Source organism: Neoarius graeffei, chromosome 15, assembly GCF_027579695.1.
Source record: "Neoarius graeffei isolate fNeoGra1 chromosome 15, fNeoGra1.pri, whole genome shotgun sequence".
NCBI lineage: Eukaryota > Metazoa > Chordata > Actinopteri > Siluriformes > Ariidae > Neoarius > Neoarius graeffei.
This window is the reverse complement of record NC_083583.1, coordinates 37592802-37617676: the sequence shown is the minus strand read 5'-3', so window position 1 is coordinate 37617676 and position 24875 is coordinate 37592802. Positions and strand designations below refer to the sequence as shown.

The following is a 24875-nucleotide window of genomic DNA, read 5'->3' as shown; positions in this document are numbered from 1 at the left end:
CTAACATGCTAACAGCATACTAACATGCTAAAAGCTAGCATGTTAACATGTTAATGCTAACATGCTAATAGATAACATGCTAACAGCTAGCATTCTAACATGCTAATGATTAACATGCTATTTGTTAAAATTCTAACACTTCAAGGCCAATATGCTAACAGCTAACAGGCTAACATGCTAATGGCTAGTATGTTAACTTTTAGCATGCTAACACGCTGAGGGTGACATGCTAACAGTTAGCATGCTAACATGCTCAGGCGAACTCGCTAACAGCAAACATGCGAACTCTGCATGCTACCATGCTAATCCTAACATGTTAACAGCTCTCATGATAACATGCTAATGGTGAACATGCTAACAACTCGCGAGCTAACAGCAGGCATGATATCGTAATGGGTAACATGCTAACAGCTAGCATGGTAACACGTGAATGCTTATATGCTAATTGCTATAGACCCCTTTGCATGTTTGTAAACAAACCGACCGTTGCCAGGATGCGCGCGCAGCCTGGACTCAGAAACAATGGTGCTGCCCATAGACCGGCATTACGAGCTGTCAGATTATGCAAAACAATTGTCATTACAAGATCGAGAATGCTACATAAATAAGTTAACTCTAACAAGTGGACATCGCCTACTGGATCCGCATTTAATTAAAGAGTGGACGGACGATGTTAGTAAGTTCCCTGGTATACAATGGCCAGATATATACTCGTACCTTATTGACCAAACTTCAGTGTACACCCACGAAAAACTTCGTGCCCTCAAGTCTTTAGACGCATATGATTATGTTATGTGCGGGCATGTACAACTTGATTAACAATGGGACATTCATATTCATTTTGTTTTAATCAAATCATGCCAGTGATGTGATGGCAATGTGGCTTTAGCTAAAACAGCAAATCCCAACACTAAACAGCAATTTGCAGGAGGTAATGGCATGAAAGGAATGATGGTGTAAAGAGTGCAGCTAAGAGAAATCAGAGCTGTGTAAAAAGCGAGAGGCAGAGAGCAGAAATGAAACTGAATGGGGCGGGAGCTAGGTTAGAGCAGTCAACATAAGTTGGCATTTAGAGCGAGGGCACACAATTTTACCTTTCCATCCTTGCTTTAAAATTGTGATTTTCGGCATACACAAATAATGATGGCACAAAATCTGGACTGCTTGAGTCAAGCGAAACCTCTCCTACAAACAAAATTGCATGCAAAGCTAAGTTAACATGCTAACAATATTCATTACATTGTGTAACTATGACCCAGCTAATCAGACAAACGTTACCAAAGTATTTTGCTACATCAATAAACGAAGACTAGAAAGAATAAAAAAGAAAGATTTAATAAATAGCCTGATCTTACCTGTGATGAAGTGGGCGCTGCAAACCCGCGCATTTTTGATAGTGCTTTCATCCCAGTCTACACGTTTGATGGCTTGTAGCCATAGACGTCGGCGATTTTTTTTGGAATGGGTGAGATCCTGCTGGAATTCTGTACATTTTAACCCCATCACTGCTACGATTCTGACACCCGACAACACAACAACTAGGCATCGCTGAGTCTTTTTTGGGTCCAGGCTGCGCGCGCAATTTCCGCTTACGTATGAATGACGTTTACTGCAAAGGGGTCTATTGTGTGTGCGTGTAAGTATTCCTAATAAAGTGGCCATTGAGTTGAAGTTGATTTGCTGTCAAAGTCTCAAATAAGCAGATCCTTGCCAAATGCATCATCGCCTATGGGGGAAGGGAGGAATGACTCAGTCAAGCTTCCATTGATTAGTGGCAAAATGGAGAAAAAATGGACAGATGAAAGGCAAGACAAAGATGAGTGCGGGTCAGAACCGATATCATGTGTGTGATGGGTGATTTGGCCTGAGGTGCCATATGAAGTTTGGTGGAGTTTGTGTGGTGAAGTGTTACTGAGCAAAACCTCATTCATTTGAATGGGGCCAAAAATCAATGGAAGCCTATGGAGGTAAAAAGAGATGTGTGAAAACCAACGAAAAGATGAGTGCAGGTCTCCGATGAGGGGATGGATCTGTGCGGGGACTTGGCCTGAGGCATCAAGTGAAGTTTCTTGAAGTTTGGTCACTTGGTTAAAAAAATTGATGGAGAGTGAAAGTTTTTCTCCTGAAACACCATTCATTTTCAATGTGGCCAAAAATCAATGCAAGCCTATGGAGGAAAAAGGGATAAGCAAAAAGAAAGGGAAAAATATGAGTGCGGGTCAGAACCGATTGCATGTATGTGTCGGGGGAGTTGGCCTGAAGTTGGCAAACATGAGGTTTGGTGCATCTGCAATGGAGCATGTCCGAGTAGGACGATTCGATTCATGAGCCCTATTCATTCTCTATGGGAAAAAAACAAAAGAAAAACAACAAGAACAAGAGAACAGGCACGTTGATCCAAAAGCTGTATACAAGCACACTACACCACTTCGGGCCAGACGTCTCAGAGTTGGAACAGTGTCTCTATCTTGAACGCCCTAGGAGGAGTAGTGGATCCAAAAAACGTGTCGGAATAAGGCAGAATAAGTAAACTTAAGAAGAACAATAGTGTGCTTGACTTTGGCAAGAAGATAACTTGCATGCTGTCTTTGTCAGACTCCAAAAAGGAAATGGAGCACATTACAAACTGTTTTATTCCTCTCATACTACAGCAATTTGCCAACTATTGCAATTTTCTTCATTTATTAATAAATGACAGGTCATGCTTTTTAAACATTTATATCATTACAAATGTTGGGGAAAGTTAGTGAAACAAGTTGGTTCTTGTTATCACTTACATTATATAAACATAATCTATAAACAATTGTCCCCTTACTTTAAGTCAAAAAAAAGAAGCTTGATAATGTTAGAAACCATAAAGCACAAAATCGTCTGTTATGAAGACTTTCATGTGTCTGAAAACTTACTGTTAAAGTGCTGACAGTGGAGACTTCTTCCATGAATGTTTCACATATCCACAGAGAAAACTTCATATCAACCATTATTCCTTTTTCTTTGTTAAATAAAAATTAAATTAAATTAAACATACAACATACTATTTATAATCCTTTTACTATTAAAACATAGATTACATGGAGCATCCATTATACAAGTGTCCCTGTATAAGTTACTATAGGAATAAAAAGTGCATTAATATAAACCCGTACTTGCAGCTGTCAGAGGTGCTCTTACAGAAGATTAATCAACATCTTCTGAACAATAAAAATTGAGCATTAAACAGTGGTGTGAATGAATATTATTCCAGATTTATACATCATTCCTGGAGTGTGGCAAAACAATAAAATATAGTAAATGATACATAAATGGCTGTGTTGAAATCTTAAAATTTTTTTTTTTAAATTAAGTCTTTTGGCTCATCTTTTAGTAACCAGGAGCAAATGGAGGTGGATTTAGATATTCCGCTGGTAACATACCAGAAACACCATCCACCTTTTGGTGGTCCTTGTTTGCAGCTATCTGCAATGCTGCAAGTTCTGTTGTGACTTTAGCTTCATTGATTTTCATGCATGTGTGCTCATCTGAATGGTTCTTCTTCTTCTTCTTGAAGATATTCTTGCACTGAATCATGCTTATGCGAGCATGCTTCGACTCCACCTGACTTTTTTGCGGCACTTTGTCTTCAGATTTTATCTGGTTGCAAACGGCTGGTAAATCTGTAGGTTGCTCTTGTCCAGCAGTGGTTTTAGCATGTGCAGAGTGCCATATGGCAGTACTCTCTGGTTGCAGGAGGATGAATTTTGATCTGGGCTGTGGTGTAGGGTTTAGAGGAGATTCCTGCAATATACCAAAAAGACTCTGAGATCATGTAATATACCTAGAGTATCAAGGAACATAATGTAAAAAAAAAGAAAAAAAAGTTAGTATATTTGCACAGTGTTATATTAAACACCCAGGAAAGAAAAAGAACTTGAGCAATCGGAAAAATGTATTGTGTGTGTGTGTGTGTGTGCGTGCATGCGTGTGTATGTATGTTTGTGTGTGGCCTGATATTCTAATAAGCACAGCTGAGGTACATCTCTCTGCCCAAGAGTCCCAGACTGCTATATCCTTCAACAGAACTAAATGTCCCACATGTACAATCAATAGACTTTCCCCTATTCAACAAATTTTAAAAGAGGGACAATATTAGCACTGTGATTGATTATGTTAATGCTTAACTAAGATTAGCCATGCCACACAGAAAGAGTAGAAATTTTGTCTAAATACTTTGGATAAACACCACTTATTTCTACTTTGAATACAGGATGGGACATGCAACAGCAATAAGTATCTGAGTTTTTGTGGCATAATGGTCCTACTCTCTGGATGAGCCACCAGAGGACCCCATAAGAATGAGGGATTTGAAAACAACACATATTTATTTTCCGAAAATTAAAAAAGAAAATAGGTACCCTACGGGTACATGTGGCTACTGCTTATAAATGAAATTGTTTTCTGATACCATGTCCTTACAGTAAATATATATATATATATATATATATATATATATATATATATATATATATATATATATATATACACTCTATGAGGCAGTAGCCACAAAAATGAACAATTTAAAAATCACAGAAGTAAAATATACCAATTGTCTGTACTTTATATTACAACCCCGATTCCAAAAAAGTTGGGACAAAGTACACATTGTAAATAAAAATGGAATGCAATAATTTACAAATCTCAAAAACTGATATTGTATTCACAATAGAACATAGACAACATATCAAATGTCAAAAGTGAGACATTTTGAAATTTCATGCCAAATATTGGCTCATTTGAAATTTCATGACAGCAACACATCTCAAAAAAGTTGGGACAGGGGCAATAAGAGGCTGGAAAAGTTAAAGGTACAAAAAAGGAACAGCTGGAGGACCAAATTGCAACTCATTAGGTCAATTGGCAATAGGTCATTAACATGACTGGGTATAAAAAGAGCATCTTGGAGTGGCAGCGGCTCTCAAAAGTAAAGACGGGAAGAGGATCACCAATCCCCCTAATTCTGCACCGACAAATAGTGGAGCAATATCAGAAAGGAGTTCGACAGTGTAAAATTGCAAAGAATTTGAACATATCATATACAGTGCATAATATCATCAAAAGATTCAGAGAATCTGGAAGAATCTCTCTGCGTAAGGGTCAAGGCCGGAAAACCATACTGGGTGCCCGTGATCTTCGGGCCCTTAGACGGCACTGCATCACATACAGGCATGCTTCTGTATTGGAAATCACAAAATGGGCTCAGGAATATTTCCAGAGAACATTATCTGTGAACACAATTCACCGTGCCATCCGCCGTTGCCAGCTAAAACTCTATAGTTCAAAGAAGAAGCCGTATCTAAACATGATCCAGAAGCGCAGACGTCTTCTCTGGGCCAAGGCTCATTTAAAATGGACTGTGGCAAAGTGGAAAACTGTTCTGTGGTCAGACGAATCAAAATTTGAAGTTCTTTATGGAAATCAGGGACGCCGTGTCATTCGGACTAAAGAGGAGAAGGATGACCCAAGTTATCAGCGCTCAGTTCAGAAGCGTGCATCTCTGATGGTATGGGGTTGCATTAGTGCGTGTGGCATGGGCAGCTTACACATCTGGAAAGACACCATCAATGCTGAAAGGTATATCCAGGTTCTAGAGCAACATATGCTCCCATCCAGACGACGTCTCTTTCAGGGAAGACCTTGCATTTCCCAACATGACAATGCCAAACCACATACTGCATCAATTACAGCATCATGGCTGCGTAGAAGAAGGGTCCGGGTACTGAACTGGCCAGCCTGCAGTCCAGATCTTTCACCCATAGAAAACATTTGGCGCATCATAAAACGGAAGATACGACAAAAAAGACCTAAGACAGTTGAGCAACTAGAATCCTACATTAGACAAGAATGGGTTAACATTCCTATCCCTAAACTTGAGTAACTTGTCTCCTCAGTCCCCAGACGTTTACAGACTGTTGTAAAGAGAAAAGGGGATGTCTCACAGTGGTAAACATGGCCTTGTCCCAGCTTTTTTGAGATGTGTTGTCGTCATGAAATTTAAAATCACTTAATTTTTCTCTATAAATGATAAATTTTCTCAGTTTAAACATTTGATATGTCATCTATGTTCTATTCTGAATAAAATATGGAATTTTGAAACTTCCATGTCATTGCATTCCGTTTTTATTTACAATTTGTACTTTGTCCCAACTTTTTTGGAATCGGGGTTGTATTCTACTCTTACCTCTTACAGTTTTTGAAACTGAAACCTCCGAAGCAAGGCTGACATACACACGCTGTCGCCATGACCGAAACTCTAATTTCCCGGAAAAGGCCCGGTGCTAGAGCTCAGTGGTTTCAATACTCTTTTCGACAACTTCCTGTAACAACTCGGAAGTGCGTCACATCTCCATCATACATGGGACCACTGGCCGAAGAAGGCGGGGAAAGGGGGACAACCTGGAGTATATTTTAAAATAGGAACGCACTTTCTGTCGGTAATAAGCATAAACACGTCTGAAAGCGATTTCTTTAGTCTACTCCATTTATTTCGAATGGTGAACCAAATTGTATACACTCACCGGCCAGTTTAATCGGAACACGTGTATACGCATGCGCAATTGTTACACTCATTCTTACAACATGATGACATAATGACTACAGCCTCTATGTGAGGCAGTAGCCACAAAAAAGCCCAGAGGAAACCAGGTGGCTGCCACTGGTAGAAAATGAACAGTAATTAATTTTTGACAGTTGTTCTGCTTTTGCTTGCTGTTCAGTTGTAAAAGTTAATGACTAACTAAGTAGTCTAAAGGCTAACTAACATTAAATTGCTAGTTGGAGTGGGTGGGGCCAAGTAAGATGTCGCCTAAAACAGCTTCGAGGTCAGGTACAAAAAACTATAATCTAGTATTATTGTGGCTCTCTTAAGACATTGCATAATCAGCAGCTTAAAAAGATGCACCAACTGTTTTTGCTTGAAAGCATGGTTTGCTTTTACCCTTGTAGACTGATGAGACCTAATTAATGAGTACGAATAGCTGCATTTGGAGAAAATTGACTGAAAATCAAAATAACAAACAACAAAAGTTCACAGATGATGATATCTTTGGTTATATGTAGGTTGTGCAGTACAGTTAGCTGTACCAGTCAGTTTGCTCTTCCCTACATAAACTAACCCTATTAAGAAAAAGCCACAAGACAGATACAAATGAACTTGTACTAGTATCATCATAATATCACAAAAAAAAAATTGGTATTGGCTTGCCAAACCTGTGCTGATCACTTACCACATTGCTCAGGTTGAAAGCATTAAGCTCCTGCTCTAGACTGGGATAGAGCCTTGGTGCGCTGATTGAAACGTCTGATGAGATGCTCAGGTTCTGGTTTGGAATTGGGGGGAGAGATGTACGATGTGTTGGCAGGGGAGGAGGGATGTTTTCGTAGACATTTTGGTCAGCCTGCATGAACATGTTTGAAGAGATGGTGATTTGAATCAGTGCACAAGTTTATTTCTAATATGGCTGCACCGATTCAGAATTGGGCAAGTGTAGCTCAGAAATGGTGACTTAATGGATTTGAGCATCACTGTAGCCCTTTTTACACAAATATTCCACACCACAGCTGTAAAGAACACTACTTAATATTCCAGCTTTGGTTGTTTACACTAAACCAAATAAAGTCGGCATAAAACCGCACCAGTGTGTTTTTACACAGTGTGCCGATATTCCGTAACCAGAGGCGTGACATATAACACAATGGAGCGTTGGCGTCTAGGGTGACGTATATAGAGGATATTACAGGGTGGCGCAAAGATATGACGTTTATTTTCGAGTGGGGAATATATTCACGAGTTAGCGAAGCAAATGAGTGAAAATATTTTCAACACAAGAAGATAAACTTCATATCTTTGTGCCACTGTGTCATGTTCTTTATCTTATATGGACACATCCACCCAAAAAAACAACAACAAAAAAGCAACTTAATCAAAATAATTTTTACTTTGAACCAGTTTGCCATTTTGACGTCGCATGTCAAGTCAGCGGGAAAACACTGGGAGTGATGTCATCGGAGTGAAATATGTCATTCAGATCTGCGATGTATTTTGTTTGAAAAATGTGAGTTTTTCAATACAAGAAGATAAACTTCATATCTTCAAGCCAACATGTGATTTTATTTTTATTATATAGACACATTCACACGGGCGGCACGGTGGTGTAGTGGTTAGCGCTGTCGCCTCACAGCAAGAAGGTCCGGGTTCGAGCCCCGTGGCCGGCGAGGGCCTTTCTGTGCGGAGTTTGCATGTTCTCCCCGTGTCCGCGTGGGTTTCCTCCAGGTGCTCCGGTTTCCACCACAGTCCAAAGACATGCAGGTTAGGTTAACTGGTGACTCTAAATTGAGCGTAGGTGTGAATGTGAGTGTGAATGGTTGTCTGTGTCTATGTGTCAGCCCTGTGATGACCTGGCGACTTGTCCAGGGTGTACCCCGCCTTTCACCCGTAGTCAGCTGGGATAGGCTCCAGCTTGCCTGCGACCCTGTAGAACAGGATAAAGCGGCTAGAGATAATGTAATGAGATGAGATGAGACACATTCACAAACAAAAAGTACCCAAATATATCAAAACAATTAATCGATTTCCTCATGAGTGACAGAGATTTATGTCACAGTTTTGAATCTCCATGTCCCGGATGTAGCTCATATGAAAAATACGAGTGGCGTATTTCCCAGTAAAACACTCAGTTCCATATAATATAAAATATTATGTGTTGGAAATACGAAAAGCTTAAACATAGTGCCATTGCTTTTAAAACAATAATGGCAGGTGAACTGCATGGATGAAAATTTACGGGGGGGTGTTATGGGTGGATTTCAATGAAATTCTACGTGGGGGTGTTATGGGTGGATTTCGATGAAATTCTGAGAATGGTTAACTTAGAACTGATAACTTTATCATCAATTAATTAATGGATTAATATATTCAATTTATTGTTGAGTGATTCTTCACCATTGTTCGTTTTTGAGATATTCAGCTGTAAAAACAACAAAGCACTGGGGGGTTAAATTCAGCTACCTTTGTGATGCACTGTCAGAGTGCCCTTCTACTTGTTAAGTGCAAACATTTATTGCTGTATTGCACAGTGCTTTCAACACAATTGTATTGAATTGACCATATTCAAACAATAAACACAACAGTGTAACACAACATTGACGAGGCTACACCTCTGTCTGTGAATCCACAGTCATCTAACTTCAGGACACCTGATGCCCGTTTCTGGGGGCGGGGTTTTCGTCCAGAAGGCATGGGTTTACCACACAAATGCAAGCGCCTGGAATGTTTAGTTTTTTGCACCATGAACTAAATGGCTTTCCGTTTTCACCTATTTCGTACAGCCAAGCCCACCTCCACTTGTTTTTTACACCTTTATCGATGGCAGACACATCAGTGCCTTCTTTCATGTAAAGCGCATCCATGCTGCCGAAACCGAAAACAGAATGACATGCTCCTCTGTGCTCGACGTCAATATAGAAAAAAGTTTGAATCTTCGCTTAAATTAAAATTGGGGTTTGACCTTACTTTGTGTTGAATGCGACTTCAAAAACAATTCAAGATTTTATTAAGAGAAATATTGTGGCCAGGGGTTAAATTGGGCCGGGGCTGTCCGGGGCTGAGCCCCGGCACATAAGCTCGGAGCGGATGGCATATGATCACGCACACATCAAAAGCAACAAACCCTTTTCACGATTTTCAGTTCTGAATAATGAAATATCGTTTTATTAATCAATAAACCCATGACTTTTATGAGATAGATCATAGTTTTCCTGATAACAAGACGACCTGTCAAAGCTATTTAGAACAGAACTTGCGATCAGAGATTCTGGTTTCTGGAACACTGCGTGGGTTGCCAATTCTGCTTTTTATAAGCGACTTTGGGGTTTCTTTTTTTTGTGAGCTCGCTTTAAAAAAAAATCAGAAGTCGTGGTTTGCGGGTTTTTGGGCTTGTGTTTCAGTGTTGTGACTTGTTTATAATTTTCTCCGTACACCGTCTCCCCTTTTACCTGCATACGATCCTAATCCATCAGAGGTGCTTGAACGAACTGTCTGTGCATTTGGCGAGTTCAATTTCCATAGTCCCCACTTATCGACAGAAATTAGCCAGGGGGAAGGGGGAGATAATCATTATCATATTTTTTTATTATTAAAAACAAAATATCAAATAATACTGAAGAGGGGAAAAAATAATACTGATCTAAATATGTTGTGTTTTTATTTTTAGACAGTATGTGTTTAGCAAAACACATACTGTCTAAAAATAAAAACACAACATATTTAGATCAGTATTATTTTTTCCCCTCTTCAGTATTATTTGATATTTTGTTTTTAATAATAAAAAATATGATAATGATTATGTTCACTGTATTGTTAATATTATTAGTGTTTTATTATTTATTGTTAATATTTAATTTAATGTTAATTTATTATTATTTATTGTTAATATTATTAGTGTATTATTAGTGTAATTATTATTGTTATTATTATATATTCAATTATTTATTTGGCATGTGGTGCTTTTTGTATTGTCTAGAACATACATAAGATGAGCATATTATAGCAGTAAAATAGAAGCACAATCATTTAAATGCAGCAAAAGTTTTGCTGCATTCAAATGATTGTGCTTCTATTTTGCTGCTATAATATGCTCATCTTATGCATGTTCTAGACAATACAAAAAGCACCACATGCCAAATAAATAATTGAATACATAATAATAACAATAATAATAAATGCTTCCAATGTTATAGTGTTGTTTGTATTTGGTTGCATTCACTGCATGAATATATTTGATTGACAATTTGACTGACAGTGTTTTGGCATATTTAACATTTATCCTCCAAAATAAATCAACTGTTTTGGTTTAAGATTGTGCAAGCCTTCAAATTTTCTCACTGAACATTTCTCCTTCACATTTTTCACCTGTAGGCATGTGACAAGATTTAACATGATATTGCTCAACCTACCTCTGTAAAGTCAGCTAACAACTTATTAAAATGCACCAGAATTCAGCAAATAACATGTATGATAATAAAAAACTTCTGGGGGAGGACCCTCAGACCCCCCACTAATCATTTCCTTCAAACCAATGTACAACAACCTGTACAATCTGTTACATTGGCCAATCAATCTACATTCAAACTGCCATAATGTGTAGGGGGGCACTACAAGACACACATAGGCCTACAACACACAGATAAGGTGTATATCTCTGTGCAATATGATATGGTTATCAAATTAGAGGGTTATTTTCCAAAAAGTATATTGGGGCAGGGCGGCGGGGGCGGGGGCAGGGGCGGGTACGAGGCAGAGCCCCCCCACATAACCAATCCCAATTTAACCCCTGATTGTGGCCAACACGAGTGTTAAGTTACCTAAAAGATCGCGTGAAGTTGGCTGCTATCTACTTTGCGTTCGTTCTCATTTTCCTCCATCATTTCATAGGCCAGAAACAGATGTTTTGACGTAATTTAACTTAGTAGGCTATGATTATTATTTAACCGTAGTCTTCTAGACATTTTGACTGTTTGGGGCATTGAACGCTGGTGTAGGATTTTCAGGGAATAAAGTTTAGCGCATGTCGGAACATCATTGCGCTCGCAGCCTCCAACTCCTCAAACGTCCTTTAAATTGTGATATAACGTAGGCTATAAGGCACGGTTCTAACATACCTTATACATTGACCTAACGAAAATAATAATTGGGGCGTCTGCTGATTTGTTAGCTATAAATTTAGGTCTAATTACTTCTGACAGCCTGCAAGCATTGCACCGTCGGGTCTTCAAGTCTGGCTGAAGCAGAGGAGCGGGCTTTCCGGGGTTTATTTTTTCGTGTTTTTTTTTTTTTTTAAACATGCTCCATTTCTATATGTCCAAGTTTGAACTGAGTCATTTTGGCAAGATTTAATTTAATACAAAACAGAAATGGTCAGACACAAGCACGCCAAGCACATGGGAATGTATTTTGCCAATTTTGACAGCGCATGTTTTTTTAATGCCGCACCGTAGACAGCGAACGTTTAAACATGATCAAACATAGGAAATGAACGACACAAAGCATGGCTCAAAAACAAAAAAGTTAAATAAACCCTGCTGATAGTTGATGGTGTTGCAACACATCAGTGTTATAACCCAATCTCTACCCAACCACCCGTCATTTTAATTCTCCTCGGATCAGCACCGACCTCACATTTGACCTTGGGAGAATTCAGTTGACGGAAATCCGTCACACGACGGAAAACTTTAATCCATGTGAACTGAGTGCTGAGGTGCTTTTGTTAGCCGTGCACATTAATACCACTCTTCAAATGGCAGCAGTGTTGCTGTGTGATCAGATGTATGTTGGAGGAGGTAGTGAAGAGAAGTGGGAAGTGATTTGAGGCAAAGAGGAATGTCAAAAATGAATGTCAGTGTCAAAAACATCACACCTATTTTCCACAATGCCGGCTGTCCCCATTACACAGACATAGATCCGCCTCTGTTGCTATAAATCATTCTGACTCAGAGGTGGAAGAGCACGGACTCTCCCACTCTATATTCGGACATTTTACACAGAATGTGAGGCAGAATAAAGGCATAAGATTCCCACTTTGAACAGGTTGTGTAAAAGGGGATTGTAACTGCAAAGTCTGGGGTAGGTGTGTCCTCAATACCCGTCAGTCCCAATCAAGAAAGCATGGCCTCTTTCCTGTTAGGCCCAGTAAAAGAGGTGTGGCCTCCCTGCCTGTCAACCTCCACTAATGAGGCATGGCCTTATAACTTTCAGTGCCACTAAAGAATACATGGCCTCTCTGCCTGCCAACCTCAATGCAGGAGGTGTGGCCTCTCTGCCTGTCAGTCTCACTGAAGAAGAGGTGGCCTCTGGACCTGTCAGTCCACATTTTTAACAGTGACCATACTGTTCTTCTTGGAATAGACCCATTGTGCATGACATCACACATCACATGATAATTTCTCCTGGGGGACAACCAGGCATGGTCTTACCTGTGAGCGAGGCTTAATCTGTCTTAAATATGGTTCATTTTTGCACTGTTTTTGGTTGTTCCAATCATTCAACTAGAGAAAAAGATAAAAGGTCTCCCTGGAACTTTGTCTTATGACTTAGGAACTTGACTTTGGCATTTCTTTAGAAAGGAAATGTCTCTGATCTGGGAGTAGGAGATTTTTTTTCACAGCGGTAGGAAAAACCCAGTATGCCTTTTTATCTGTAACTGTTAGTGAATCCCTTTGTTTCACTCCAGCTTCGATAGCCCACAACAATGATGCTATGTGAGAATAGCTCTCTCCAAGGCCTGCCATACAGTTGCAGTGTGCGGCCACCATCTTGCCATTTTTTTTTTCACTGACAAGGAGTTAAATGTTTTTCAGTCAGTCATTCTGTGCGAGTGGTTAACCTGGAATAGAATATAGGTTGTGTTAGATTTAAAGCCATGATTTAAGTTAGTTTTATAGCTGCAGAACGTGATTTAGGATTGTTAGATTTAACCAGTCTCTTCAGTGTTGAATTTGAAATTGAAATGATTGAATGTTAGATTTAAAGCTGCATTAAGTGATTTAAGTTAGTTTTATAGTTTTAGAATGCAGAATGTAATATAGGATTGTTAAGACTTCATGATTTTAATATTTAAGCTTCTTAGATCCTTTATGAACTATTCCTGTATAACTTCCTGTAAAAGTTACTGTGTGACCTTCTTCCAGTGGAGAAGACACTTCTTTGCAAGACTAAACATAGTGTCTTTGTTTAAAATTGTCATAAAAAACATCTCGCGCTCTGTCGTGCGTAAATGCTGAGTTGTTAAGAACATCCGTTGATATGAAATGTATACAGGATATTTTGCTTATGATTGATCCAAGGTTTCATTCACACACATACATATTGATGGAATTAAGATGTGATTTGCTGACCTAGCCACAAGATATCAACACATTCACATACGCACACACAACACACACACACACATCCTACCCCCACCCCTCTACACGCACATACATAGCCGCCAAGGTCACGCACACACACACACGCACACACACACCTACACGCATACACACACACATCTGCGCACACACACACATTCGCATACAGACACAACACACAAACACAGCTGCCTTTAGAGAGATAAACAGTTTTTTGGATGTTATAAAAGGTTTTTTTGGATGCTCTATCTTTGGTGAAAAAACTGTGAATAAATGACGGTGAAACCAATCTCTGTTTTTTTCTGGTCTGTTTTTCGCGGTGTTTTTTCGCCCCAGAATTCTGCAGGTGGCACGAAGGCATTGATCTTGAGAGGTTGACCGTTCCGGCTGGGGGAACCTTTACAGGTTGTATTCAGTCACATGACTTTTGCTTGCAAGTTTACTTCCGGTGAATGAAGTGGTGGTCAGGCAAAGCAATTTGGCTGCCAACATGTAAAGAGTTAGTGAAACCGTCTCCGACTATTTTCGCAGTTTAGAGGCTAATGCATGGTCAAGATACCTTCAGAAAGTTGCTCTTTGCGATGAGACAGATCTGTAGCTGCTTATCCTGTTCTACAGGGTTGCAGGCAAGCTGGAGCCTATCCCAGCTGACTATGGGCGAGAGGCGGGGTACACCCTGGACAAGTCGCCAGGTTATCACAGGGCTGACACAGAGACACAAACAACCATTCACACTCACAGTCAATTTAGAGCCACCAATTAGCCTAACCTGCATGCCTTTGGACTGTGGGGGAAACTGGAGCACCCAGAGGAAACCCACACGGACAACATGCAAACTCCACACAGAAAGGCCCTCATCGACCGCTGGGCTTGAACCCAGGACCTTCTTGCTGTGAGGCAACAGTGCTAACCACTACACCACCGTGCCACCCCTCTGTGGTTCCACATAAGGTTTTTTTTTTTTTAATTTCTCCTGAGTGGGATAATTAATTTTTATTTATTTATTTATTTTTCTTTAGAGCTTGGATGCCAATTTCAGTTGTCATTGCCATGTTTTTATACTTTGGCATTTAATACAATGTTGCTTTAAATTTTGATTTTTAAAGAAAATGAATGTTTTTAATCCTGAGTATCTGTTGTTATTTTGTGAATTCTTACCTTTATAACTAAATTTTAACTTAAGGTACAAAACACTTAAGTTGTCTACTGGTAGTGTGCATGAGGTAAGGGTTAGGGCTAGAAAACTAATAGTATACCTAGAAGGGTAACTGCAGTATACTTCAAAGCTAAAACGTGGACTAGCTGTATATAACCAGTAACTAATAGTATATTTCCAATATGCTATAAAGTATACTTTTATAAACTAAAAAGTGGACTACAAGTGTGTAACGAGTAAACCAATAGTATATTTCCAGTATACTACAAAGTATACTTTAGTAAACTAAAAAGTGGATGAGAAGTATAAAACAAGTAAGCTCATAGTATACAGTATTACCAGTATACTATGAAGTATGCTTTTGTAAACTAAAGAGTGGACTACAAGTATAGAACTAGTAAACTATTAGTATACAAGTTTACTTGTGGTATACTTGCAGTACAAAATAAAAAATACTAGTTGCATACTCAGTTTACTTCTCTTAGACTTAAAGTATACTTTTTTTAAAGTGAAAGTGGGCCAATTTAGTCCCAAGAAGTATTAGATTAGTTTACTTACTGTAAGTACATTGATGTCCGTATACCTGGTATACGGATATCAATGTATACTTAAGTATACTTCAGGAAATATACTTTAACGTTACATAAGCATACTTAATAAAATGAACTTGAAGTAGACTTCTTTTTCATAAGGGTATCTATCCCTTGCTTCTTTCTGACTTAGATTATCCAAGTAATCCGGTAGTAAAGACTACAGACATCTGACATCTTCAATATCACTTGTTTTCAGTATGTAAACAAAGTTCGCTTGTGCCCCAGGAAAAGGGTAGCAACGGTTGCTAATGTAAGTGTCACATCAATGCAAAGGGTCTATAGATGGAAGAAAAAAAAAACCTGAAATGAAATTAGTACAATTTGAGGCATTTTGAAAAGATGAGGTTTTTTTTATTATATTCGACTTTCATTTTATCAAATTAAACATTTTTGTTAATTTGTAGTACTTAACCTTCTGTGTTTTGATTTGAGTCTTGTTTCCACACACCTGCTGTAAATGACCTTTTGATTTTAATAAAATAAATAATAATGGTTTGCCTGTTATTAATAATATGCAGTGAAATAGGATCTGACCTGTTCACAGGCTACGGTGAGCAGCTCAGTGTAGGGACGAATTGGAGTTTGGCTGTGGAAGGCTACCAGATCATGGAGAGAGCGATGCTGCAGACTGTCACCTACAATCTGACACTGGTTTCCTGGAAGCATATCGATCATAAAGTGTCTGCAGAGATCCTCAGCTCTAAACATGAAAACAAACACAGATCTCATTATGAGGCATGTGCTAAACATTTGCTTCTTTTAATACAGGCCAAGAAAGTCATAAAAGTAACTGACTCACTGGCTCTGAAAGTTCGTGACTCACCTGTGGGACAAGCTGTATCCTATTCTGCTCTCACTGACACGAATCAGGAAGCAGCCTGGTGGTTTGCTCATCAGCATGTCCTCGGCCTGCCTGTAAAACATATGCAGCAGCTGATGTGAATTGAGATGTTAAACATTCTAAATACAGAGCTTGACATGTTTTACTCTGGATCTTCTTAAATAATAATTTTGGTCAAACAAAGTGCACAGGGTTCACCTTTCACCTAAATATAGTCCGTCAGCCAAGGCGTGTGCGTCTGAAGTTTGCTTCTTTTGTTTTGTGATGATTCAGACAGTAGATGACGATTCACTACTCCCTGCCTATTATTCATTATGCATCAAATTTATTTTCTTTAGCCGGACTCAAAATTTAAAGGTACACCTATCACTTTTTTTCCATTACAATCTAAAGGGCAAGAGTCTCTTGAGGGTTAAACTGGGTAATAAGAAAAATAAATGAAGCATCGTGCACCAGTACTTTCTTAGTAAGCTTATTAATATTTGATTGGTCATTTTTTCAGTCGGCTGTTTAAATGTTTTTCTTTTTTGCCACATTATAACAGTTCTGATGAATGCTGGTGTTGATTCATTTCTATAACTGCAGCTCTGATCGTAGTGGAGCTGCAAATCACAGGTTAATGTGGTTATGTGCTCGTTCTAATGGGTTATTGTTTCTATTATAACAACTCATTCATTGGGACTTGTATGGAGAATGCTACACAAACAGTTTTAAAAACTTGCGCAATTAAGTTTACTGTAAAGAGATGTTTACAACATTTATTGAAAGGGCCTCCGGTGTCAGTGCTTTGTAACAGTCAGAGGTAAATACTGTAGCTTTATGTTTACCAACACAGGAAAGTCTTCAGGGCAGAGGAGCTTAGACTTTATGGTTTCTCTGTAACATGACAAGCTGCGTTTTTGTCTTAATAACAGTAAAAGACTGAAGGAAAAGGCTTGTGAGGGAATATATTCTGTTTGTATATTGTTTTTGGTGTTATACAGTGGCTAAAAAAAGTGTACACACCCCGTTAAAATGATAGGTTTTTCTGATGTAAAAACAACGAAACCACGATAAATAATTTCAAAACTTTTCCCACCTTTAATGTGACCTATAATCTGTACAATTCAATTGAAAAACAAACAAATCTGTTAGGGGGAAAAACATAAAAAATTTTTAAAAAGTTGACTGTTACCACTATCCTGCCAGGTTTTAATAATGCGCTGGAGAGTTCTCAGCAATCTCCTTAGCTGTTTTCTTTGCTTGATGCAGGCCAATAATTTGACCCTTCTGAAACACAGCAAGATCTTTTCCACGACCACGGGACACGTCTTCTGACATCATTGTTTCAGAAATGAGAAGCTACTCACTACATCAGTTAGGGCTAAAAGAATTGTTGCCAGCTGGAAAATATTAATCACTGTAATAATTATCCAATCAAAGGCTCTTAAGTATTTGCTTATTTAAATCCAAATGGCAACATTTTCTGATCAGGCAGTATATTTTAATGCAATTAATTTAATGATGATTTAAATTCATGGTTCTTACCATTCAGATATTTATATCTCTTCTTTGCTTCCTTAAAGTTTGAGCTTTAAATAGGACTTTATTTACATATATTTGTTAGGCAGGGATAAGCTAGAGCCATGGTTCTCAAATTGGTGTCTGAGATCTGTGAAACATAACCAGTGGGTCCATGATTTTCTCATTTTATTAACAACCCACTTTTATCAAAGTGATGATGGCTGCAAATAAAGTCAAATAAATAAATAAATTAATAATAATAATAATAATAATAATAATAATAATAATAATAATGTTCTAAGAGTTGAAATGTCAGAAATAAAACTCTCTGATTCCAATAAAAAGACAAAACATTATCACATGTAAATAATGCCTTTTTTTAATGGTTTGTTGGAAAAAATAAATTTGTACTAATGGGGTCTTTTTTTTTTTTTAACAGTTTAAGTATTCCCTGATTATAAAAAGTTAAACCACTGAGCTACAACATGTAAATGGGGATGCAAACTATTGCGGAAATTATTAACTGAAATAGGAAAGCAACATTAATTGAATGAGTTTTGTTTTATACATAAACTGAAAAAATAAGGGTCTTTTTTTCAGTTAATGCATAAAAACAAAGTTTACTGATTTTATTTTATTTTTTAAAATAAACTCAAGGTTTTATTTCTTGAAATAAGCTCGACTATATATGGAATTTAAGGAAAATAATAAGCATGATATTGAAAACCATGCTATTGTTCATCATAGCATTTCACTGTTTCTCAGTGAAGCAATGTAATCTGAGATACCCTATTCATGTAAAAACACATGGTGTGCCTGTGATCTGTATTATTGTGATTATCAGTAGCAGTGTTTCTGAGTCTTACTTCCTGGATATGGTGCCATGGAACCATTTTGGAATCACTCCATCTTTCATGATGTGGTTCTTCTGGTACTCAGTGAACCAGGTAGTGAGTGCATTGGGTGTTCCCGTTTCAGCCATGACTCCGCTTACAACCTGTGCCCTAATTTTAAAAACAACAAAGTAATGTATAATCTCATATATATATATATATATATATATATATATATATATATATATATATATATAAAAGTTTCTGGTTGTTTTCATCTTGATCATAGAGAAAACAAATGCAAATAATCATGAATAGCATGAAGCGGAGATAATAGTGCAATGACATAACATGTTTATGGATACAAAGAGGAAAGAAAGAAAGAAGTCAAACAGGTTTTCTTAGTTCATTTGAATACATTTTGAATATTTAAGTCAAACTAAAAAACTTAAATAACTCTCTGATGAGAAGCAGAATGAATATTTATGCAGTGTCAAAAAATTTTTTTTCTCTTCTCAAAAGATTAGCGAGTCGATGTTAATGACTTTGCAGACTATCTGCATCAATCTCTGAAGTTACACTCGAATTTAAACATTATACAATTCTTTGCTTTAAAGCAAACAAGCATTTTAACTGTATTCAACATCAACTTTTTTCCCCCCTAACTGTAAAGCGACCTTGGGTGTGAGAAAGGTGCTATATAAATTGAAATTATTATTATTATTATTATTATTATTATTATTATTCACTATTTATAAATGCATAAAAATCCTACGAATGGTATAATTGTGAAAAAATACGATTGTGTCAATAATTATAGAGAATTTACACAGAAATGGTTTGGATTATGATTAATCTTCAGCTTATTCCAACTACTGAATTATTTTTAACTCAAAGAAATAACAAGCAGACTGCTTGCCAGTGGCGTTGATGGGAATGCCTCTGCCACCAACAAGTCTAGTCCTCATTTTTTACTAATATGTATCCCTTAATATGTACTTCAAACAGGAAGGAACCTATTGAAGAAAAACTATTTCAGACATCAGATCTTGCTGTGAACTTGATGCTGTTTTGATCAATTCCTAACTCGAATCAGTTCATCTGCTGGTTACAGTGATAATTCCATATAAACTCTACAAATATTCAACTGCTCGAGATATAAACCGTTCTTGGGATATCGCACCAACAAGAATCTCAAACAGACAGAAGGATGGATGGTCAACAAAAAAAAAAAAAAAAGTCAACAAACATTCAGAAACTGGAGTAACACAAAACCAAAAACAGGAGTGGAGGAAAAATAACTGAATATAAATGCATTAGACTCTCAAAATATTAAAACAACCAGGAGGAGACCTTGAAAAATCCTTAGAAATTTTGGATGGAAAAAAGTTCACATTTATGTACAGTACCAGTCAAATGTTTGAACACACCTTGGTTTTTCTTTATGTTTACTACAACCTCAAATTAGAAAAAGTTGATACAGTGTGTTGAAATTGAAAATGATTTGTAAATAATATTTGACCTCCATGGCACTCAAGACAATACAACAGCACATTATTTGATGTTTTACCTCATGATTTTTTTTTTAAATAAACCGATTTCAATTTTGATTCTTGCAACACATTTCAAAAAAAAGTTGAGATGGTAAAGCATATCACTTTGTAATGTTGCCATTCCTTCTCACAACACTTAAAAGGTGTTTAGGGATGGAAGACACCAAGTGATAAAGCATTTCCAGTGTTATTTTGTCCCATTCTGTGTGCAACAGTACGGGGTCGTTGTTGTCATATTTTTTGTTTCAAAATTCGCCACACATTCTCTGCTGGGGACAGACACCCTCTTCTTCCACAGCCATGCCTTTGTAATGTGTGCAGAACGTGGTTTTGTATTGTCTTGTTGAAATATCCCTGGAAAAGATGTCTTGAAGGCAGCATATATTGCTCCAAATCTCAATGTACTTTTCTGCATTAATGCTGCCGCACAGAAGTGCAAGTTACCTTTGCCAAGGACAACAACCCCATACCATAACAGACCCTTTTGGACTTGTTTCTGGTAACAGTCTGTATGGTTCTTTTCGTCTTTTGGCCTGAAGCACACAGAGTCCATTTCTTACAAAAAAGACCTGAAATACTGATTTGTCTAACCACAATACACTTTCCACTTTCCTCTGAGCTCAGAGAAGGTAAAAACACTTCTGGACACACTTAGCATAATGCTTCCTATTTGCACAGTAAAGTTTTAACTGGTATTTGTGGATGTAACTCCATACTGTAGTGCTTGACAAAGATTTGCCAAAGTAATCCCGAGCCCATTTGGTTATATCAGCTATAGGTGAATGACAGTTCTTGATTCACGGCCTTCTTAGGGATTGAAGATCACAGGTGTTCAGCTTAGGCTTGCGCCCTTGCCCTTTACGCATCGAAACTTCAAGTTCCTTGAAACGTTTAATGATATGTTTCACCGTAGAGGGTGAAATATCCAAATCCCTTCCTAACTTTCTTTGAGTAACATTGTTTTTAAATATTTCAATAATTTTCTCACACATTTGTTGACAAACTGGAGATCCTCGGCCCATCTTTGCTCCTCAAAGACTAGGTCTTTCCTGGATATTCATTTTGTACCAAATCATGATTACAATCACCTGTTTCAAATCATTATTTAATTGTTTAACCTCATTACTAGCCCTAAATTGTCCTGTCCCAAGTTTTTTGAAATGTGTTGCAGGCCTGAAATGCAGGAATGGATGTATATTAACAAATGAAATGAAGTTGACCAGACAAAATATGAAATATCTTGGGTTCATACTGATTGCAATGAAATACAAGTCAAAGTAAATTTAAAAGTCACTGCTTTTTTTTTTTTTAATTGCATTTTTCATACCGTCCCAGCTTTTTCTTATTTGGGTTTGTAATTAAGTCACTTCACGTCTTAAAGTAATGATGGAGGTTGCTTCTCTTTACTTAGTTGAGCGGTTCTTGACATAACATGCATTACTACAGTTGTGGAATAGGGCCATTTACTGTATTTTTATTATTTACTGTTTGATCTCAAATACATCAGGCAAGAAATTGCACTAATTAACTTTTGATGAGGCACAGCTATTAATTGAAAAGCATTCCAGGTGACTACTTCATGAAGCTGGTTAAGATAATGCCAATAGCATGTAAAGCATCATCAAGGTAAACGCTGGCTAGTTTGAAGAATCTAAAAATATTAAACTTTTTTTTAACACTTTTGTTTACCATATACGTCCCACAATGTCGAAAATAATCAAAACATGGAAAAATCTGAATGAGTAGGTGTATCCAGACTTGTGTCCAGACACATATAAAGTCCTGATGCATGTGTGTAGATTTTAATTCAGTAATAAATTCTCATCTCATTATCTGTAGCCGCTTCATCCTGTTCTACAGGGTTTCAGGCAAGCTGGAGCCTATCCCAGCTGACTACGGGCGAAAGGCGGGGTACACCCTGGACAAGTCACCAGGTCATCACAGGGCTGACACAGAGACACAGACAACCATTCACACCTACAGTCAATTTAGAGTCACCAGTTAACCTAACCTGCATGTCTTTGGACTGTGGGGGAAACCGGAGCACCCAGAGGAAACCCACGCGGACACGGGGAGAACATGCAAACTCCGCACAGAAAGGCCCTTGCCGGCCACGGGGCTCGAACCCAGACCTTCTTGCTGTGAGGCGACAGTGGTAACCACCACACCACCGTGCCGCCCTCAGTAATAAATTAATAAATAAAATTGATGTTACTCTTAATTGTAATTAAGTTCATAATCAGCAATGTTGCCTCAGAAAGAATGTTATATACTTTATTACTCAGATTAGATTTGATCACGCCACAGAAAACAGATGTTTAAAAAAATCTGTGCAATTGTTGATATGGTGAATTTTTTCGTGAGATGTTTTATTTATTTAAGTTTTACGGAAGGAGTCTCCAGTGTCAGAGTTGGGTAACAGTCAGCGGTAAAGCTGTAACTTTTGGGTTGTTTTACAATCAGGGTACGCAAGCTAAAAATCACATTTAACACTTATTATCTTCAATATCAAAAGGCTTGACTAAATAAACTTGGTTGTTTATTGTAGCCCTGTGATAGCTCTATTTACCATGCAAAAAAAATATTTGGTGATAACGTTATTTTGGGTGAATGTATGGCAATATATGTCATATTTAGCAAAATTACTCGTGCTATTTAGAAAAAGTGCTTTTTTGACCACAGGTAGCTCCAAAAGGGATGCACTTAAATCATTCTTTATACCATAAAACAAATATTTGGTTCCATATCATTGGAAACATAGTTAAGTTTTAATGTCGAATGCCAGTAAGTTTTCAGACTATTTTGATCAAATTAGTATGTAATTGTGTAAAAAAAAAATGTCCTCTCCGAGACAGCTAATTTTTCAATATAAAATAACATATCTAAAATGATTATTTTCATCCTAAAATGTGGTCAAGACATTGGGACATATATTAGAGACAACTAACACAAAGCTTACAGCCTTATATTTAAAAGCACTATGGAAGTAGTGGATTCTGAATTGTCAAAAAAAAAAAAAAAAATGTCCTCTCCGAGAATCACTTCATTTGTTTCTCCCAGCCCTGCTTAAAGCTACACTTAATCTTGTTATAATACAAACTATTATACATGCCTATCTGTTCTTTAACTCGTCCTTCACTTAAAAACTGGTACAAGAACCAGTTTGAATCAATTTGAATTTGACACAAACTTTGTACCCTGATTGTAAAACAACCCTTTTCTGAAGTTAATTTCTGTGTTATTACACCAAGAGAGAGAAAAGGTGAGGTTGGTGAAGGAACTTCTGTTTATAACTGCTATAACATAAGGAAGAACAGAAACTAACCTGCTTCATTTAGCGGACGTTCCTCAACATTAAATTTAACTAAAAATTAATAAAAAGTATACATTTAATAAGTGTAATTGGTGGTCAGTTGCTGTGGTACAACAGGAATAGGGAGTGTTGTTAGGAAAGTAATCAGCTTTGGGGAAGTAACAGTAACTCTACTGCATGTTTCCTGTTAGTTGCGGATCTCACCTGACATTTTAAAGCACCTTCTCAAATTTCTACCCTTCTCATTTGATTTATTACTGCAGTTTATACAAAAGACACCATGTTTATATGATATTGAAACGCTAAGATGTTCACTCCTCCGTCAGTGTTGTTATCCAGCGTTACCTGTAAGACGTTAAGAACAGGTCGCGAGCGCTCACCTGCTTTTCATCCACCTGTCCGACGCTCGAGCTTCTCAGTCACATCAACATCACACATTACACTTCAGAGTTAAAGTTAATAGCTTACGTCATCACATCCCAGATCTTCACAGCTGTTTAGTTACCGTCAACACCTGCTCATTTGTCCTTACCGTCCTCGCGCGCAGTTTCCGGGAACAGAGCTGCGCGAGGAGTTCTCTCTCTCGCGCACACGTGCGCACGATTCTGATTGGTCAGGAGGTGCTGATTAATTTACTATACCATCAGCTCTGACAATAGGCCGTTTGCAGGAATTGGTCACGTGTCAATTTCCCCCACAGCAACAAGCCCGTGGTGGGCAAGCTAACTTGACATTCCTTGACAACCATAAGAGTTTGACTGGCAATGTGAAGCAATCCATTTCTCTAATAGCTGTGTTTACCTTTTCAACTGTCTTTTTTTTTACCCGAATTTTCGTGTGAACCATACCTGTCAACTTTGAGGTTTGAAAAAAAGGGATATTTCCCAGATTTTTAACTCAAAATAAGGGAAAATTTCGGAAAGTCATACCCTTCACCAAAAGTGGGTGTGTAGTTGAATGGGGGGGGGGCAATTTTCTATCTAGTATTTGTGATTTCCTGTACTCTGGTGCATGTTGGTGATAGCCAAGACCCAAACTCAATATGCTTATGGTTTATAGAGAGCATTTGTGAATAAACTATACACTGTAAAAAATGATTTGTTGTTTTAACTTAAAAAAGTTAGTGCAAGGGTTGCCTTAAGGGCTGACTT

General features: G+C 37.8%; 1 protein-coding gene across 3 annotated transcripts; it reads right to left on the bottom strand.

Annotated features, from left to right (window-relative positions):
• Nucleotides 1-2643: 2643 nt before the first annotated feature.
• On the bottom strand, nt 2644-24296 carry hsh2d (hematopoietic SH2 domain containing). Of its 3 annotated transcripts, none has more exons than XM_060941255.1 (6): nt 24105-24296; nt 18892-19029; nt 16505-16594; nt 16216-16381; nt 7260-7430; nt 2644-3774 (listed from the first exon to the last, which is right to left on the bottom strand). In XM_060941255.1, exons 1-6 carry the CDS (start codon nt 24113-24115, stop codon nt 3361-3363), a joined length of 990 nt encoding a protein of 329 aa, XP_060797238.1. In that variant the 5' UTR covers nt 24116-24296; the 3' UTR covers nt 2644-3360. The 3 variants fall into 3 exon arrangements, with proteins under 3 accessions (XP_060797238.1, XP_060797239.1, XP_060797240.1); XM_060941256.1 differs by having other exon boundaries at nt 24193-24296; XM_060941257.1 differs by lacking the exons at nt 18892-19029; nt 24105-24296 and adding an exon at nt 16721-17552.
• Between the last annotated feature and the right edge of the window lie 579 nt (nt 24297-24875).

What these genes read in the sequence shown, in the direction of transcription:
- hsh2d (XM_060941255.1), bottom strand. An exon ending in CATGGCACCATATCCAGGAA is followed by an intron (nt 16,595 to 18,891) that starts GTAAGACTCAGA and finishes TATGTTTTACAG; the next exon opens with GCAGGCCGAGGACATGCTGA. An exon ending in CTTTCAACCTGAGCAATGTG is followed by an intron (nt 3,775 to 7,259) that starts GTAAGTGATCAG and finishes GGTATATTGCAG; the next exon opens with GAATCTCCTCTAAACCCTAC.